The 17,705-nt window shown below is 52.3% G+C and overlaps 3 protein-coding genes across 3 annotated transcripts; 2 read left to right on the top strand and 1 right to left on the bottom strand.

Annotated features, from left to right (window-relative positions):
* Positions 1 to 2,556: 2,556 nt before the first annotated feature.
* Positions 2,557 to 8,717, top strand: EAH_00001110 (GTP-binding conserved hypothetical domain-containing protein, putative; the record flags this gene model as incomplete). Its single annotated transcript, XM_013396071.1, has 12 exons — positions 2,557 to 2,567; positions 2,826 to 3,097; positions 3,251 to 3,369; positions 3,653 to 3,775; positions 4,110 to 4,228; positions 4,437 to 4,599; positions 4,784 to 6,779; positions 6,900 to 6,986; positions 7,156 to 7,486; positions 7,710 to 7,754; positions 7,971 to 8,126; positions 8,672 to 8,717. The coding sequence occupies 12 exons, from the start codon at positions 2,557 to 2,559 to the stop codon at positions 8,715 to 8,717; spliced, it is 3,468 nt and encodes a 1,155-aa protein (XP_013251525.1).
* A 143-nt stretch (positions 8,718 to 8,860) lies between these two features.
* EAH_00001100 (hypothetical protein, conserved) lies at positions 8,861 to 9,376 on the bottom strand (the record flags this gene model as incomplete). The annotated part of the gene is made up of 1 exon (XM_013396070.1): positions 8,861 to 9,376. The coding sequence occupies one exon, from the start codon at positions 9,374 to 9,376 to the stop codon at positions 8,861 to 8,863; it is 516 nt and encodes a 171-aa protein (XP_013251524.1).
* Positions 9,377 to 14,804: 5,428 nt separating this feature from the next.
* EAH_00001090 (protein kinase, PfPK7 homolog, putative) lies at positions 14,805 to 17,406 on the top strand (the record flags this gene model as incomplete). Its single annotated transcript, XM_013396069.1, has 7 exons — positions 14,805 to 14,922; positions 15,285 to 15,551; positions 15,745 to 15,972; positions 16,184 to 16,320; positions 16,653 to 16,766; positions 17,032 to 17,196; positions 17,317 to 17,406. The coding sequence occupies 7 exons, from the start codon at positions 14,805 to 14,807 to the stop codon at positions 17,404 to 17,406; spliced, it is 1,119 nt and encodes a 372-aa protein (XP_013251523.1).
* Between the last annotated feature and the right edge of the window lie 299 nt (positions 17,407 to 17,705).

Here is a 17,705-nt window from a genome sequence, read left to right as displayed (position 1 = left end):
CATCGATGCAGCTAATTGCAAGCAGCGTTGAGAAGCCCTAAGAAACAAGGCGCAGCAGACTTTTATTTTGACAGCTCATCTCCCTCGAGAGGCGAGATCATTAGGAAGGGTTCTTGGGGGGCACGACAAGACAGCACAAGTTGGTAGGAGGCATTGCCTTCATTTCACGGGGGAGGCGAAAAAAAAGTAATGTTTTGGACAATTAAATGCACCACTCATACGGATGGGTTTATCAAGAACGTGGGCATTGCTGGCGGAGCAGAAGCCAAACGTAAAGGAACTCCCTTGGCTTTTCGAGAGGAGCGTTCGGAGGCTATTCAGCTATAGAGCTGTTAAAAAGACCATACAAATGTAGAGCTAAGGAGAGCCAAATAACGCTTTAATTTTGAGTTTCCGATGGTGTGTTTGCTTGATATTACTTTGGGGAGGCATCCACAGGACAGATTAGATGCTCATAACCAACAGTTGTTGCAGGCCTGGGCACGTGGATTGCTTCGAAGACGAAGTGAGCTGAGAAGTTCAGGTTTCCCCCACATTGTCTGTCATGTGGGATGTTTTAGTATGAATTGCTGAACAAATAAAGGGCGTTCGTGAGAACATAGCTCCACGCAATATAGAAAAAAATAGTCCGCACTGTGGACGAAGCCTTCCGCCTTCTGACAAGGGCACGAATACTTGTCATGAGTTGCACGGCGCAAGAGAGCTTCAACTATAGAGTCATTAGCACTTCACAATGGAGAGAGCGACGGGGCCCGCAAGTTACTTCGACAATGTTAGTAATCTCTTTGAGTTCCGCTGCTAAAATGCGTTCCAGTCCGCGCGACCCCCTTTACTTCCCGCTGCTACAATGCCAGCTTTCGTCATTGGGCTTAGCTGCCCGCAGAATGAGCTGGCCAGCGATGAGTTGACTTATTGAGCGGTGGCAAGATTGGGAATCAGGGAATTAGGAAACAGACTGCTAACTTGCTGTGGAGGCCTACAGGCTCAAAAACGTCCCCTGTGCTAAAATTGCAGTAGAGAAATAAAGCTACAGTTGCGCGCCATATGCTTGAGAGTCTGCCGGGACAGCCGGCCACCATGAACTATATGGCTAATTCTGAGGTAGCCTTTTAGCTTAGCGTAGATCGTTCATTTTTGAATTGCTCTTGTCACTATGGGTCTTCAGTATATTGAAATTCACCGAATTTGAAATATTTTGAACGCGATTGTATGGGTCTTCAGTATATTGAAATTCACCGAATTTGGAATATTTTGAACGCGATTGTATACGAGTGTTCGGGTAAACGGTATCCGCTGGACGCATTACTTAGCATGCAAGCAAATTTTCTTTAGTGCTGAGCGTCTACTATGTAGATGCTGACTGGGCGGCAAAATGAGTTGATGATGATGTGGCTTCACGCCTCGATGCCTATGGGGTGAGTCGCTGCATAAGGGGCTGCACGGGAGTGAACTCCTATCTACAAAACCCTGATTGTGGTTAGCGAGAACCTATATACAGAGGGTATATCCTGTGCAATTTGCTTTTCGTTGCTGAGTCTGCCTTCTCTACTGGTTTGTCCACCATCGTGTCCCTCCGGCTGCTCTACAGGAGTTGTGGTTTCTCTGGACTTCTCCTGGAAAGATAGCTCTTGCTACAGCGCCGTCTCCTATGGTACGCCAGCACCGAACACAAGCTAAACAGAAACAAAATATAAGCATGACCAGGGTTGTTGCTTCTTGCTTGTTGCCACTTATTCCCTCAGAGTGATGGCCGACAGTACGTCTACGGCCAGAAGAATTTGGAAGCGTTGACCTACTGCCCACGTGTAAATGGGTAATATTTACATGCATGAGATGGGCTAGATAGAAGCGTATGTTGAACAGAATACGAGGCCGGGCCTGCGTGGTGCTCCTGCAAGGCTCGGCTCGCCGGTGAAGCCGCTACACTTATTTCGGGCGCGAAGGTCTACAATAGTCTCATTTTCCCCCTATTCTTGAATACCTCTCTTCCAGTAAACAAGATCTTTTCCACCATGCCTGCATATCCTGAAGCCACCAGAGGCTATCAAGGCTTTCGGGATCCAGATAGTGACGCATATGTACTGGGCACAGATATGTGCCGGTGTCGCCTTCGCTGGTGTTCTACCTTCGCCTTTGTTCTTGATGCAAAATCCACCAAAGCATTAGTTGAAACTTTCCAAAGCTATTAAGTTCTAAATTCATCGTCTTCCCATAAAGGCGCTGCCGCGTTGAGCGGGCATGCTCGCCCAGCCCCAGGCCCCAGTCATGGGCAGCTCCGCGTTGTTGGCGAGGAGCTCATGCCGACTTACTGATGAAGTGTTAATTAGATGGAATTCTGTCGCAGTTAATCATTCCTCTTCATTTCTTTTCGGAGTTTTTTCTCTAGCCTTTGCAGTGTGTTCCCTTGCGGGCTTACCGGAGTACAGGGCACGGCAGTTCCTTCCATAGGCGTATGCTTGTCGAGAGCACAGCAGCTTCCTTCCAATGATTTTTTTTTGTCTTCTTTTCTCTTATTCGCCTCCAGTGTCCCGCTGAATCTTTAGGGCCACGCGAGGAATGGGTTTGGGGTCGGCCCCTCTCTCTTGCTGCTTTTGTCTTGCCCCAGCTCGCCCATCCCGGGGCCCCCTGCTGCCGCTCCCTCTCCTTGTGGGGCACCTGCTTTCCCGTCTCCCTCTACTGCCGTCCCCCTCTGACTGTCTGGCTTTACATAGCCGGGTTCCTCCGGCCTCTTTTGCCGCCCGCCCTTACTGGCCCCTCCTCTCCCCCGTAAGGCGCAGACAGGAATCTTTGGACCGCTGGCCTGTCCCGTTTTTGCGTGTTCACAGCCGGAAAAGAGACCCTTCTTGGGGTTCTTACTGGACGTTATCGGTTTGTAATGGCAATCTTGGGTCCATTCTTCACCTGGTGCCTCTCGGCATAACCCCTTCCTTGGGGGCTCGTGGGATCTCTTCTTCGGGAGGGCCACCCCCACAACTCATTCCTCTGCGGCGGCGCCTACGCGCCATCAAGCGCCTTGACCCAAAGATTCAGCACCATGTGCTGAGGGAAGGCCTCGGGAGGCCCCGCTGCCACAGGGCACAGCGTCTGTTAAAGATAGGTGTGTGAGAGCTTCGCGGGCCCAGAGCAATTTCTCTCTCCAGCCCCTTGTCTTGCCCTTTGGCGGCCTTTCTGGCATTAATGAATGGCTTTTTGATGGGCTTCTATATCGCACACGTGGAGGGAGACCGGATTTCGTGTGTTTTGTTGTTAGGGGACCCCCACTCGGTCTCGGCACGGTGCCCTTTCTTCTTGCAGCAGCTGAAGCCTCGTCTGCGGCTGTGGAAAAAGGCGCTGACAGTGGAGGAGCTGCCGCCTCCTTTGTATCCGGAGGTAAGCCTGAGCGAGCAGAGACAGGCGGGCAAGACAAAGACTGAGACTGGGGCGGGCTGCAGGGACGAGGGAGAGAAGGCGCTGGCTGTAGAGGGGGTGGTTTTGTCTGTGTGCCCTTGAAGTGTGAGTTGTATGCAATGGGCCTTCCACAGTTGGCGAAGGATAGCCAAGGGCCCGAGGGAGCGTCGGAAGGAGCGTATGGAGGGATGCGTGTTGTGAGCGCTTGAGGAAGGGAGCAACGAGTGAACAACGTGTTACGTTGGTGGGGTTGTGTTTGCGGCAGGTGGCATTTGCGGGCCGCTCGAATGCCGGGAAAAGTACGCTGCTCAATGAACTCTGCGGGCGCAGCGGTACTGCCGCGGTGTCGCGCCGGCCGGGCAGCACCCAAGCGTTGTTTTTCTTCAAGGTGGGCCTTCAGACGTCAAAACCAATGCTGACACTGCCCGCCTGGCTCTCAGCCAGCTCCCCTATCCTAGCGCTGCTGAGGCCGTTGGTCTTTTAAACAGGGAAAGGGCTGGAACGGGTAGACCGGCAGACGTAGCTAGGGGGTCACCATCGAGCTGTGCCGACTGAGAGACACGGAGGAGGAATGCAAAAAACACTGAGAAGGCCACATGCACAGGCAGACAGGAGACTGTTGCATGGAGGGAGTTGTAACATTGCAGACAACAAGAGTAGGTAGGCAGGAAACAGCTTTCTAGGACTGGCGAAAGGACAGGGCCCCGTGCTGTGCATCTCAGGCCGGATCTCCCTGCTGTTTGTGCCTCGTCGACCTTCCGGGATACGGCTACGCTGAGGCGGATGCTGCCAAGAGGTTGCAATGGACAGAAATGTCTCTCTTCTACCTGAAGGCTCGCCCGTGCGCCTACTGCAGAAGCGCAGCGGGTCTCCTTCCTATGTGCAGACACACACTAGATTTCAACACAGTTGGTTGCTGAAAGATTGCAATGGCTCAAGTAGGCCTTGAGGCAGGCGCAAACGCGTGGGTGGGAAAAGCTTGGCTGTTACCAATGAAAAACCCATTTGCAGCTGTTCCTGTTGCTTCTGCTGGGGCTGCCTGTTGTCAGGAATCTGAAGCGAGTCTTCCTCCTCGTCGACGCGCGTTGGGGGCTGAAGGCAAGCGACATTTCTTTGTTGTCTTTCTTCGAGCGGCGCCGTATCCCATTTCAGCTCGTGCTGACAAAGGCCGACCTTCCAGAGCAAAAGGCCCTCATCAAGATTCTCCAGATCGTGTGTTTGCGACAAACCCCGTACCGTGTAGTCTAACAATTGCAGCTCGAAAGCTCCTGCGCTTGCGTTCACGTTTCTCATTCCGTGCCGGACGGAGGCGGCGGCAGCCTAGCTGGGAAGCTCCGTTTGCTTCCTTCTAGGCCCCAAGGCCTGACGACGCGATGGGTGTGACCCATGCGTTAAGCTCTCAAGGACGGATTGCCTTGCTCTGCAGGCTTCAGAAGAGGTCAAGAGGTTCAAAGGATGTGCAGGCGCCCCCTTGGCCGTCAGTGCGCTGCGTCACCGAGGCATGGACTCTCTTCGTGCGGAAATCGACAAGCTGCGCCTGTCAAAGGAACTTGTCATTGGCAGACTCCGCCTCAAGGCAAGCAGAGGGAACAGGGCTGCTCATGGGCTTCTCCCTTCTCTGCGGACCCTACTCTTCCTCTTCTTGTTTGCGTGCTTTTTAACAGAAAGCCCACCTCAGTTCTATGAAAGGCACTTCCGGTTGCAGAGCATTAAGTGCAGTGCTGCAGATACTCGGCGGGCACAGCAGGGCACACAGGTGGGCAGGGGGTTGTTGTGTTTTGCTCGAGCAATACAGGCAGCCAATTTGGCCGAGGCGCGGCGCTTGAAGAAGGAGTCCCGCAAAGTGGAGAAGGATGCGAGCTCTTCGTTGGCAACTGAACAGACGAGGTCAACGAGTACGTTAGCGGTAACCGTTGCAGCAGCCCCTTGGGCACCTCGGGGACAGAGGCAGCAACAAGGGCAAGCCCTAGATGACCCCGTTGCCCGCGCTCTTGAGCGCTGGGGAGCTTCGCTCGCCAGCACGACTAACGGGTCTCTGGATCGGGGACACACCCAGAGGGAAGGTGCCTTGGCTAGTGATGCGTTTTGTGCGGGTGCTGTACCCGAAGACCCCACGGCTGGAGGCGAAGGCCACTCAAAGTGCGGGCAACTCAGGCTCGCGCCCGTCTCTTCTCAGGCTGAAGGCGGAGAAGACTCAGTGGGTGGAGATGCATTCGAGGCGGAAGAGGCCATTAGGGAAGAGAACACGTTGAGCTCTGCGCTCGCCGCCGCTGTGGATAGAGCCGCAGGCGCGTTGCCTTTGCCGGATATGTCTTGCGCTGAAGCCCTCATTGGGGATTTGCTGCCTACTCCTTGCCAGCCTCGGCGTGTGCACGAATCTACGCAGCCACAGCGAGAGCCATCTGCGGACGCTGTGCCTGACAGATACACGAAAGAGATAGGCACCGACTCTAGATCTGCGGGAGAGATCGACACCGACTCCTCTCCCGTGGTTGTACCCGTCCCACATGCCTTGATTTCATGCTCTTTGCGCGAGAAAGGAGTAAGTTCTGGGCCCATTGCAGGGGGCACTGATTCCGCATGGGCCGCTACGGTGTTTCGAGAGGTTCGTTTTGAATCCTCAGGAGCTGTTGCTGACCAAGCCGGGTTGCAGAGCTTCGAATCGCAGGACATGGGTTTCAAGGGCCACACCGACTGCGAAGCCACCTCAGAGGTTCTTGTTCCTTTGGATGAGGCTTCTGCCCTGATGGCGGAGTGGCCGGAACCAGAGGTATCGCATCCGCAGCTGGCTGGAAAGCAGAGCCCCAGCACAGCAGTGCAAGACGACCCCTGGGAGGCTCCAGCTCTGCCTGCCAGCAAGCGACCGCTAGATATCCTTCGTGCCAACGACTGGCGAGCGCGACGTGTTGGTCACGCCGCTGTGGAAGTTGACATGGGGCTTCCTTGGGAGCAAGACGCAGCGGGAAGCGTAGCAACGCTTCACTTGGGATCATGCCGCGGTGATTACAAACGTTACTCACCAATGAAGTTGCAGTCCCTGTCTCAAGCAAGCGAAGTACAATCAGCTGAGGTTGAAGGCGGTCACGGGCCTTTTCCAGACTTGAGTGCTGTTCTCAAAGCCCAGCAGCAGCAGCAACAGCAGCAGCAGCGGAAGTCCAACTCCCGCCTACACAAACACGGTGTCTTCAGGCGGTCCCCATCCAGGGCGCCTTTAGGTGGCGCGGTACTTCTCGATGAAGAAACGCTCGCAGCTGAAGATTTGGGGTGCAGCCGAACGCGGGCGGGAGGCCGCATTGGCAGCGCTCCAGACCCATCGAACTACACAGGATTCCATGAGCTCGATATGCAGCGCAACTTTGACCAGAAATGGCGTCACGAGCTCTTGCCAGTTGGTGCGTCTCGCCAGGTGCCCCTGAGCCCCTCTTGTGTGCTATTCCTCTCTACACGCGATTGCTCTGTCCAAGGGTAGTTAGTGCATTGATGGCGCGTCTCCTCGTCTGCACGTGTCACAGGTGACGCTTCCCAGGCCAGCAAAATCGTTAACAGCGAAGGTGCAGAGCGGCAAGGCGCCGAGGGGAGTGCCCAAAGAAGCAGCGTGGGTAAGCGTCCCAATGGCGTGTCTTCGTCCCCGTGTTACCCATCCCTTTCTTCCCTTTCGTTGAGTTTGGCAATGAGGCTAGTTCGAATATCCGCCGACTCGAACATAGGCTATCTTGGCTGCAGAGCAGCGTCTAGCCTGCTGCAAGGACCTGTTTTGGCGCCATTCAGGATGGTCAAATCCTCGGAGCATTCCTGAGGAGTACATAGGTACTGGGGGAGATCGTGTCAAAGGGACGGCGAAACGCCTGGCCCTTCAGATTCTCCTGCAGCGTGCCCGAGAGGCCCACCGCCCGACAGATAGGTACCAATCATTTGAGGAAAGGAACCGCAGTACTGCGGATTCTCTTTTGTTCTCCGCCGCGCAACGGCGCCAGGAACGCCGACTGAAGGAGCTGGCAAAGAAAAGTAACAAGAGACAAGGCCGTTCAAAGGAAATGACGTGGGACGTTGCCTACAGAAAATGGGCCCGGTGGGCAAGAGCGCATCCAGCGCTCGCCAGGTAAGGACTGTCACATGTCTTCTCGCCCATGCCTGCGACCGTGCAGAATCCCCCATCCCTTCACTTCTGCAAGTGTCATTCGTTTAAAAAGTACTTAATTAGCAGCGCCATGCTGCCGCAAGCGTACTGTTGTTGCTTGCTGCTGAGCATGCTGAGAGGAATGCTGATAGCTTTGGTCGATGCTTATTCGTTCTTCATCTCTGCCTTCCTCACCGTTGCTTAGGGAGGCGCCACGCCCGTCGAAGGTGCAGCTTCTTGCAGCTTTCAGGTAGGCCACAATGGCTGGACACACTAAGCTTAAATATGTGTCGTTCACAGGGAGTGAGGTGTACTGCGCCCGCACATAAGAAGCTATGCGTGCGTGACTAGTCTGCACGTTGCCCGGTTACGACAGGTGAAGCCGGAGGTTTGGCGCTTCATCATAACATTGGCTGGGGTGGCCCTTTCATTTGTGCTGTCTGTGCCATGGCTGATTGTTCGGCAGACAAAAACTTGGCAAAAAAGCGAACAGGCAACGCAAGGAGCTGCAACAGCGAAACCAAGCGGCCCAGACTGCAGTAGCAGGAAGAGGGCATACCCCTCGCCAAAACATTGAGGAAATCCGCAAGGAAGCTCTGGACGCATTGCTGCACGCCCGTCGGTAATATCCGCAGTTTTCTCCTTAGTTTATGTGGCCCTGCAGCCACATCTGGTGCATCTCGTCCTTGCAGCTGTTGCTGCTGTTAGTGCAGATGTCCCATACGCGGGGAGCAAAGCGTGTATCACATGCTTTTTGAAGACTAGCATTGAAAAAAGGCAGTCCTAGAATCTAACCAAAGTCTAGCACCCCGCACTAGATACGCTGAGCAAATGATCATGACCTGGGTTAAACTAAAGGAGCTATTCTCCCGTTTCCTACCAAATAAAAACCTTACAAATTGCAGCATAACTGTACCGTCGCTGTGGATAGAAGCGAGCTAAGCTAGTCCACAAGGCCTAAACCGTGCTGGGGCAACTAAGACTCCTGTCCATCTCTTCCAAGACCCGTATGGTCCCTGTCAAAAGTCCGGAAGTCCGGAGCGGAATTTGTGTTTAGGAACACTGCCCCAAGTCACTACATTGCGCCCCAGGTTAGTCGTCATTCTCGACGGCTCCCAAATAAAGTCATTTGCCGTGTCTACGGTTTCCGTGTCACGCTGCCTGCAGACCAACGGAGCAAAATAGCCCCTGCCAGAGGCGCGAACCAGAATAGCCACAACAGGGTGTCTCTGGCACATTCCCTCGGGGGACGCTGTAGTGTGCGTATACGCACACGCTCTCAAAACACGGGCATCTGGCGTACTTTTCCTACAACCACGACTGAAACAGCTCGAAAGGCACCGCGAGGACACTTGTTTACTCCGACACCGCATCTGCGGAGTCTTTGCGGTGGTTTTCCTTGAAGGAATTTACGATTTCCTTGGATATGAAGACATGCATATCCGACGGCAATTCACCACCTTCCCCACCTGTGATGCGCACTCTGGATATCCAGCAACTTGGTGAGGCGAAGGTTTGCTCGCGTTGGTCGAAGTTACCCGTTACGTCCTCACCATTGAAAACGATGTGGCCCTGATCGCCATACTTGGACATGAGCAAGACCATCTGACCCCCCTGCTGATTCAGTTGCTCTTTACCAACAAGTGTGGCAGTCTCCCCACTTGGCAGAGTTACCTGCACAGAGTTGCTGCCAAAGTTCACATCAATCTTGAGGCAGTCGACAAGCTCGACACCAAAACTTGACGGTGCTGAGGGGCTTGAAACCTTGATTGATCCATTTACAGGCCACATCACCGCATTCTTTTCAAGCGCAGCATCTGCGGAGGACAGGAAGACTGCCAGAATGGCAGAAATCGCCCCGAAGCTTCTCATGGTCAGCGAAGGATTGTGTGCGCGTACTGGCGGCGAGCGGCGGCGCCTTCTTTGGAACCAGGAACTCTGGATTCACGGCGAGTATTCACTGCCAACTGAATGAAGAAAAATTACACTGATGGTTCACTGAAATGAAATAATGCAAGGAAGGAACGTTGCGAGGATTGCGGGAGCCCCCACCCGACTGGTCACGCAGGTGGCTTCGCTCACCAGGCTTTCTGATGAAGAATGCTTGTCAAAGCGTGAAGATAATCCAAAAAAACACTGCTTAAGAACTAATGAAAAGTCAGGGAGACCGTGGGCACATGAGAGCTTGATTTCTTTCGACTTCCGCACGCGCACCTGGGCGCGTGCGGTTGTAGCTAGCGCTAGTCCGGGACCATGCGAGTGCTCCAGATGCGCAGCATAGCAACTAGGCACATTAAGAAAGGTATATTTGGCATCATTTTGCTTAGGATTTTGCAAGAATGTTAGTGCTTATGTGCTGAGGTTGTGTTTTAATTAATTAGCCTGTAGGTGGTCGATGATCTCGACTCCTGCCCAAAGCAAAGCGGCACACAATCCTTAAGAAAAGCTGCATGCACAGCTGGTACTATGTTTGCTCTAACCCAAGTATGCATATTTGTATGTGCTGCAACGCTACAAACCCAAAAAGAAGATCCCTTCAATTTGCTCTGAAGCTTAATCCGTCCTAGCTTGACTGAGTGTAACGCACCACTGTAACGCACCACTCCTTTCTACCTCGTACGCTGGTGAGGTGTGATTATGCTCGAAGTCCAGTGAATCAATATGCACGCCAAGTTGTAAGGCAATAATTTTACAGAGTTCGTACCTGAGAATATGCAACTTCATGCGGCGTGTACCGTGGACCCTCTGAAGCGGGTACCAGTGTTTCGCACACGGGCTGGCTTCTGAGGAGCAAATGAGTGCATTAATACTACTTTTTTGGGGTGGAACATCAGCAGGAGGCCTCGATGTGCTTACTTGTGGAGTTAACTTGCAGCGGGATTTGCAGCAACGAGTCCTGCAACTCCGGACAGCCCGCGTCCTGCCCCACCAGCCACAGCTCCTTATACCACTGCGCCCAGCGCCCCTGATGCCTGGAAGGGAGGTTATATATGTTTGGGAGAACTCTTCCCAAATATTCTGGCATTACCGCAACTCACGACAGTCCTCGGCTAAGATTTTCCACTCGTTCCGCTTGACTGCGCCGCATGCTGCAAAAGGACATACACGAGCTACGGGCCCCATCCGAATGGCGAAGCGGACTGCAATTTAGCGCTGATTAATTGCGTGTTACGGAGGGCTTTCTCCGGGAAATGCATGTATTGATACCCTCCCAACACGGTCTGAAATTGATCCAGCCTTTCCCCGTCTACAATAATGGAGATTGATCTGTAGTTGCCCTCCAGCGGGGAGCAGATCAACGGGTAAGAGTAATATCGCACTGAGATCTTTCATATCATCCATCAGAGAGCCGAAATTGCTTTTTCAGTGGGAAATAATCATATAGATGCCTTAGCCGAGGAGCCAAGAAGGTATTCCTCGTTCCTCTTGGAACGCGTGTTCAAAACAAAGTTGAAGGTTCAAAGTGGACGATGGAGAACCCAGCTGTCTAATATTTGCTGGAGCCGTTGCAAAAAAACGTGTTTGTGAGGTCAGTGAGAGCACATCTGCTAGATTACGCACCCTCATCATCTACTGCTGGCGTCTACGTATCGGCTCGGAGGGGTCGCAACCGTTGGGAAGGCGTGCCGCATTGTCTGCTTCAACTTGTCAATTAGGGTAGCCTCTTGTGCGATGGAATAATATTCATCCACTGAAGCAAACCCTTTAGGAATGCACCCTTCGAGCAGCTAGCAACTCATTCCACTTACTTCGGTAGCCTATGCTCCCGTACTGGAAATAAACCTGCCAGTGGCAGGGGAATTACGTGTGCAGTGAACTACGGAAGCTCTCTTTGCACGTGGATTTTGCTTAGCCCCCCTGCTAGTATTGCTTTTCTTCGTACACTCGTTCCGCTCCTCCGATGGAGGATGCAAACGATGCTGGGACAGCTGAGAGGTTCACTCTCACTGCTCCCCGGCACATAGATAGTGGTGTCGCTTGGAGGCTGGATGCTCTCCATCCCGCCACTCACACACGGCATGCCTAAGATTATGCCATGTTAGACTGGTCCAACAGAAAAGTCCCGTATCATGGAATATGGTTCGTGCTTGAGTTGAGCTCACATTTTCTGAATGGTTTTGCCGATTTTCGTGCTCTGTCTGCCATGGGCAAAACGTGCACAGAGTGCTCCAATGAATGGACAGCTAGACTGCACCTCCTATCCGCAGCTTCAGATACCAGGTAAACAATTGCAAAAGCACTTTCTTGCTCTTTATTAGCCAACGTGCCTACAACTGTGGACCTGATACACTCCGCAGCGAGCTGAACAGTAGGAGCAATTTAGTTTCCACTGAATTGCGGAGAGGCATCTCGCCAGAAGCGAATGAGTGTTAGCATTCACGAAACCATTCTCGACACGGGAATGGGAGGAGGTTAAAGCGGGTCCGAGCATGAGAGGGAGGTCCTTGAAACATTCTTTGGTGGGAAAACGCTCTTTCTCAAGGTGATAACTAGGATTTTCCTTTTTCATGCTTGATCTGTTGTTTGTGCTAGCAACAACTCTTCTAGTAGTATGAAATTGCGAAAATCTGAGGCCCGTCCCACAGTGCCTTGCTTTCGGATGAATGAACGGCACTCCAAGGGATCTGAACTCTGCCCTTAGACAAGGTACTACGGTTCAAAAGCGCGCAAGCTAGGTTAAATACATGCTGACTATAGAAGCATTATCTCAAGTGGAGGGCCTCTCCTGGCAGTTGAATGACCTGCTTCCCGGAGACAGAAGTCGAATTCGACGAATAACTTCCCAAACGGAATATAAAAGGTGCAGTAAGGAGCTAAACTGCAGGCTATGCGTATGAATTTAGTTACTTGCATGAGCAGAGTAAGGTAGCTGCGCGCCACGCAAAGGGATTGTCGAGCGGAAAACCAACGCAAATATTTGTGAATTCTGGCGCGTCCGTTGACTTAGGCAGCCCTTGATGCCTGTTCAAAGTCTGGTGTTTGGGTAATGATGAACCTAAATAGCGCCTAGGAACGGCCACAGCGTGCAGGCACCTTCCAGTGGTTTCCTCCCCTTTACTGTAGTTATATCGCTAATGCAATGACCAGTATGATTTATACACACCGAACATCCGCCTTCAACTTCTTCATTTGACATTACAACACACAACAGAAATCCGCCAAAATCGTAGGGATTCTCGTGAAAAATCAAGTATCGAGGTTTCCACCTTGAGGGATTGGTGTTGACTGCAACGCCAAGCAAGTTTCCCGTTGCTACTGACCCCTCAACGGGCAACATGCTTGGCGTTGCAGTCAACAGTGGAACTATTGCAAGAAGGTGGTAGGCACAGCGTACGATGGAGAGAATAGTCAACCAAGGAAGCCACTGGATCTCAAAGGGCAGCTATCTCGCGTTACGTAAGAGTTTCCTAGTTTCCACTTAGGCGAACTGGGGACGTGTTGAGGAGGTTGATTCGGCAAGAGTGGAACGAACTAGTGAGGGCATGCCCAGTAGAGTACTGAAAACGGTGGAGGAACAACTACGGCACCTGCAAAGGTGCCCAAATAGCCTCTTGAAACCCAAACCTAAATAAACACCGCTGCAAGGTGTAGTGCCCTCCAGCGCCGAGAGTTGCAGAGGCATCATTATGACCCAAATTGCTGCAGCCAGCCAGACTGCAAACTGAAGACACACCATCTAGGGACAAGTTTTTGTACAGAAGAAAACCATCCGTGAATAGTGATTGATCTTGCAGGCAAGCCTTCCAGCGCACAACAATTGACTGCGGCTGTACTCTGTTGAGCACTAGTTTCAGGTTGTCTCCCACCATCGCCTGCATTGGCGGAAAGGCCATTCTGAAGTACGACATAAACACAGTTTAGCCCATCGCACAAGCCTTCTGATACGTCAGCCTACTCGATCTTCGGCGCCTCACCCACGGCACATCGAACTATTTAAGCGTATCCCAGGTGCATGGATAGTTGTGGGGGGTTCGATTCAGTTAACACTGGAGGCACGCACGTACGCGTGATGTAGCGGGAGAGTAGTATTGAGTAGCAGAGAGCCGTCAACGGGGCCGCAACCCGCCTGACGCCCGAAGCAAATACACAGAAAGAGAAAATCTCATCTGCATGCACTAATTGGAGTGAGCTGAACTGCAATAAACCTCCTGTCCCACTACCACCAACCCATCCCCGTGGTGCCCAGACGATAGATGCTGATGCAGGAGTTGAAGCCAAAGCCGTTTCAAGCTCAGAAACCACTCTTGCAGCTGCATAATAGCATCTCTTCACGCCTAAACCCGCTTCTCAGAGTACCTAATTTCGGCGTGCCTAAAGTGCCTCCTGGCTTTACTGTAGTGAACAGCGCTCTCAGCTGCCACTACTTTTTATGTACACATACCTATTTAGGTGCGAACCCGATATACATGCTACACTCAGCGCACAACCCTTAATTAAAATAACCTTAAAGTATCAAAGAACAGTCTCTCACTCATACCCCGGGTCCAATCCTCCCAAAGGAGTAAGTATAATAACAATAATCCGCATGCTGACCCGTTGCGGGTCCACGACTCGGCTACACTGCCAGTCTCACAGCCAGCCCCAGAGCACTCTTGGTCTGATAGCGGTATGTGCTGTGTAATGTGGCTTGGTTTACTCCTAATAATGTATTGTTTGTGCTCTCTCTGCTGGGGAGGCCTCTAGAGTTCCAATTTGAGTACACTTGTAGTGCCTGCGCACTACACGGCCGCCGTGTGCGTCTTCGACGCCAGAGTCGCCTTGCTTACCGCATTTAGTGCTTTTCCCGTTGAAATCGCCCATAATTTCGCTCTTGACATCGTTTTCTGCCATATAATATCAGGAGCCTAGCTCCTTCTAGTGGCCGGTGCACCCCCGCGGAAGCAAAAGATAGCTTTCGCCAGAGTGGGAGCAGCAGGGGTTTCGCCGGAACAAGGGTTTCGTCATATGGTTCGCTCATATGCACAGCACCAACTTAGAGTCACTGGTAAAGTAACCAATGCAGGACTGTCTGTGTGGCTTTGCCGTGCAGACGAGCCAGCAAGACGCACCTTAATGCCTCCCCTATTGGGGGCAGCCGCCCAGGCCTTCGTGCCTTGGCAAACGCTTCATGAGGCGAGCCGAGGGCGACTTGATTATTCGTAAATCCAGTTAAATCAGTCGACACCCGTTGGCCGGAACTAGTTTGCTGCGTTAAATTGCTCCCGAGTCATTTGAACGTGAGTGCCGTTCTCCACCAACGAGTATCAGAGCTACCCGTATACAGCAGACAGCCCAACATGACACTGCCCTGGCATCGATAATGCGCCGCCCATCACCCCGCATGGAAGGAGTTGGCTTCCGAGTGGTTTCAAAGCGCCGGCTACCAGATGGCAGCGCCTGGCTGAATCAGTATCGCGTCTGCGAGAAGTTAGCGAGCAGTGAGGAAAATTCTGTCTAGATTTGCAAGCTAGCAAACATTGGGGTTGGGGCGGCATGCAACAACTAGTTGATGCGGAAGTTCGCGGCTAGTGTTTCACCGCTCTTTCTAGCAAGCCGTCCCGCAGCTGGCTCGCAGGCATGTGCGCGCATGAGATACCGAAGAAGCAGTCTTTTGTTCCTTCACTATCTCATGCGGGAGTTGCTGCTGTGTGCTTGTGAAAAAGTCAGTTGCCTCTTGGACGACTTTGAAGATTCTTTGGCATTGGGTACCGAGGGGCATGCCAGTTCCTCAGTTCCTGGAGGTGTATGATTCGGCAGGATTCTAGGGAAGAAATGCGGAGTGATTGCGTTGTATTCTCAGCTGAACTTTCCAGCGTCTTTCGAGTAGAGGAGACAAACCCTTCCACTGGGGTTGTCACAAGCTTTTGCTGCAAACGATACCGGAAGATATTACTCTTGAGGCGAAGGGAATATCGCCCGGGCCCAACTGGGATGGGCTTTATGACCAAATTGGAAGATGTGAAGGAAGAAGCCCGCATATTGGCGCTTCTAGATCATCCGCGCTGTCTGAAGCTGAAGGAGATCCTTGATTCAAATCCGGACTCAGCGGATGGCAAAGTCTATTTCAGTCAGCATCAGCTAGTCCCACCTTTGATCCGTATCCTTTGGGATTCCCCACACAAATCTTCGAAATGCTAACTCTGCTTGCTGCTGTGGCAATCAGCCGTTGAGGTCATGCAGCTTTTCCCTTAGACTATCGGCTTTTCTGACGGGCGTTTTTTGAGTCCGTTGCCATTCCTGCTGTGCTTATGCCTGTTCAGTCACAAGTTTTATGCCAGGGGGGGCGCTGATGATCCTTAAGAACTTCCGAGACGATGATTTCAAGCGAAAGTGCCTGCTGCAATGTGACGTGTCAGCCTCGTTGCCAGCGGAAGCCACTCAAGATACAGTACGAGAGAAATTCGTTCCACAGCTGAAAACAATGAGGACTTTTACTGAAGCCCAAGCTAAATGCTTTATTCGTGATGCTGCCGAAGGCTTAGCATATTGTGAGAAGCTCGCTAGGCCATCGCTAGTGTCGTTGAGCTCTTGAGCATAAGCGCCATCTTTCCCCCGGCGTCGAGATCTAGAGCGCAACCAGTGCTTAGCTATTCTCTTCTGCCAGGAAGTTCTATGCTCAGCCTGTGCAGAGTCTTCTCACGGCTGCACCTTAGTTCTTGCCCGAGTGGTGTTTGGATGGGGTTTTGCGGCGTGGTGCAGTGCACGAGGACCTTGGAGTTTGCCACAGGGACCTCAAAGTTGACAACCTCCTCCTGGGCGCTGACGGCCGAGTCTGTTTGGGGGATTTTGGAAGCGCGGAGAAAATGAGCGCAAATGGCAAGGTTAGATACACAAAGGTACGGGTTACTGCGCATTGTACGGCACTCGGGTTGTATTCAGCAGTTTTTTGCAACTCTGAGAGCTCGCGCTGCATGCCCTGACGTGTGTTATTTCCTAATTCCGTTCCATCGCTGTGTGATTCCCCCACATCCTTAGCACCAGATGCATCGCTTTGAGCGAGGAAACGTGGTTTGTCTGGGTGCTAGTTGCGCTCTTGTCCCTTTTGTTTATTGTTGTTATTAACCCAGAAGTTGCTGGTGTCATTTGGGGCCGAGCGACGGCCAGCTTGTTTAGTGGCTTTCAGTGTAGTGCTTGTCATATCTGGTTTTTTTTGGCGGTTCCAACGCAGGGTACGTACATGTTCATGGCTCCTGAGTGCCTCCGCCCGGTAGAAGAGTCCAAATCATACGAAGGGCACGATGGTCGCGCTGCCGATGCCTGGGCGCTGGGGATCTGCGCTTATGTACGCACTGCCACTCATAATCAAGCAGCGCATAAAAAGGCCCAAAAAGTAGCAAGAAAGTTTCTAGATGACTCTGAAATACGAAAAATGGACGACATCACAGTTATAGCGCTGGCATTGAATCCAGTTACCCATTAGGCTTCACAATGCGGTGCTGACAGCCTCGCGTCGGCACGTTAGTGACGAAATTGCAGTAATGTCAGCGGGCAACTCATTCCATTGATTCTTACTTGGTTTCTTACTTATTCCGTGGGGCGCTGTGTAGGTGATGGTATTCGGGACTGTCCCATTTCGCGCGAACTCAATAGAAGGCCTATTTGAGGCTATCGGGGAGGGAATAGTTAAAATTCCTGACAATCCGCCCATATCCCCAGAGCTGCGGGATTTCTTCCGGCGGGTGCTTCATTCAGAGTGGCAGGACCGTATATCTGTACGCCAAATCCTGGTAAGGCTTTGAAAAGCCGTGTACTTATCATCTGGCGACTGTTTGCTGCTCCACATAAGTAATACGGGAGACAGTCGAATGTGGCGCTTTTTTTGCACTGCGCAGGACCATCCGTGGCTAACATCAGCAAACGAAGCAGACGCTGTCGCGTACGCCCAGACGCTTCTTCAGCAACGGGCTGTCGCCAGCAGCTAGCCGAGCACTACAGCAGCACAGCACCAAAGGTTGGAGTTCTTCGCATGATGCATTTTGTTACTACATGATGAATTTGAAGCTTTTTTCTCTGGAGCACGCACGGGCTAGTAGCTGACAGCTCAAAACTTTCGAAACAACGCAATGCTGGTTTTGCTTAGTTCGCCGCCTATTAAGAATCTATTATGGACAACGCACGTGATAGACACCAGTAGTTCGCTGCTCCGACCTGCTTGAGAGGACCGCTGCGAAATATTACCTGGATTAGAGGGCAACGCGTTTACCGCGTTGCGGACAGCGTC

This window comes from Eimeria acervulina, genomic scaffold, assembly GCF_000499425.1.
Source record: "Eimeria acervulina Houghton genomic scaffold, Eah_scaff3, whole genome shotgun sequence".
Classification (NCBI taxonomy): Eukaryota; Apicomplexa; class Conoidasida; order Eucoccidiorida; family Eimeriidae; genus Eimeria; species Eimeria acervulina.
The sequence above is the reverse complement of the archived record's forward strand: the minus strand, read 5'-3'. Positions and strand labels throughout refer to the sequence as shown.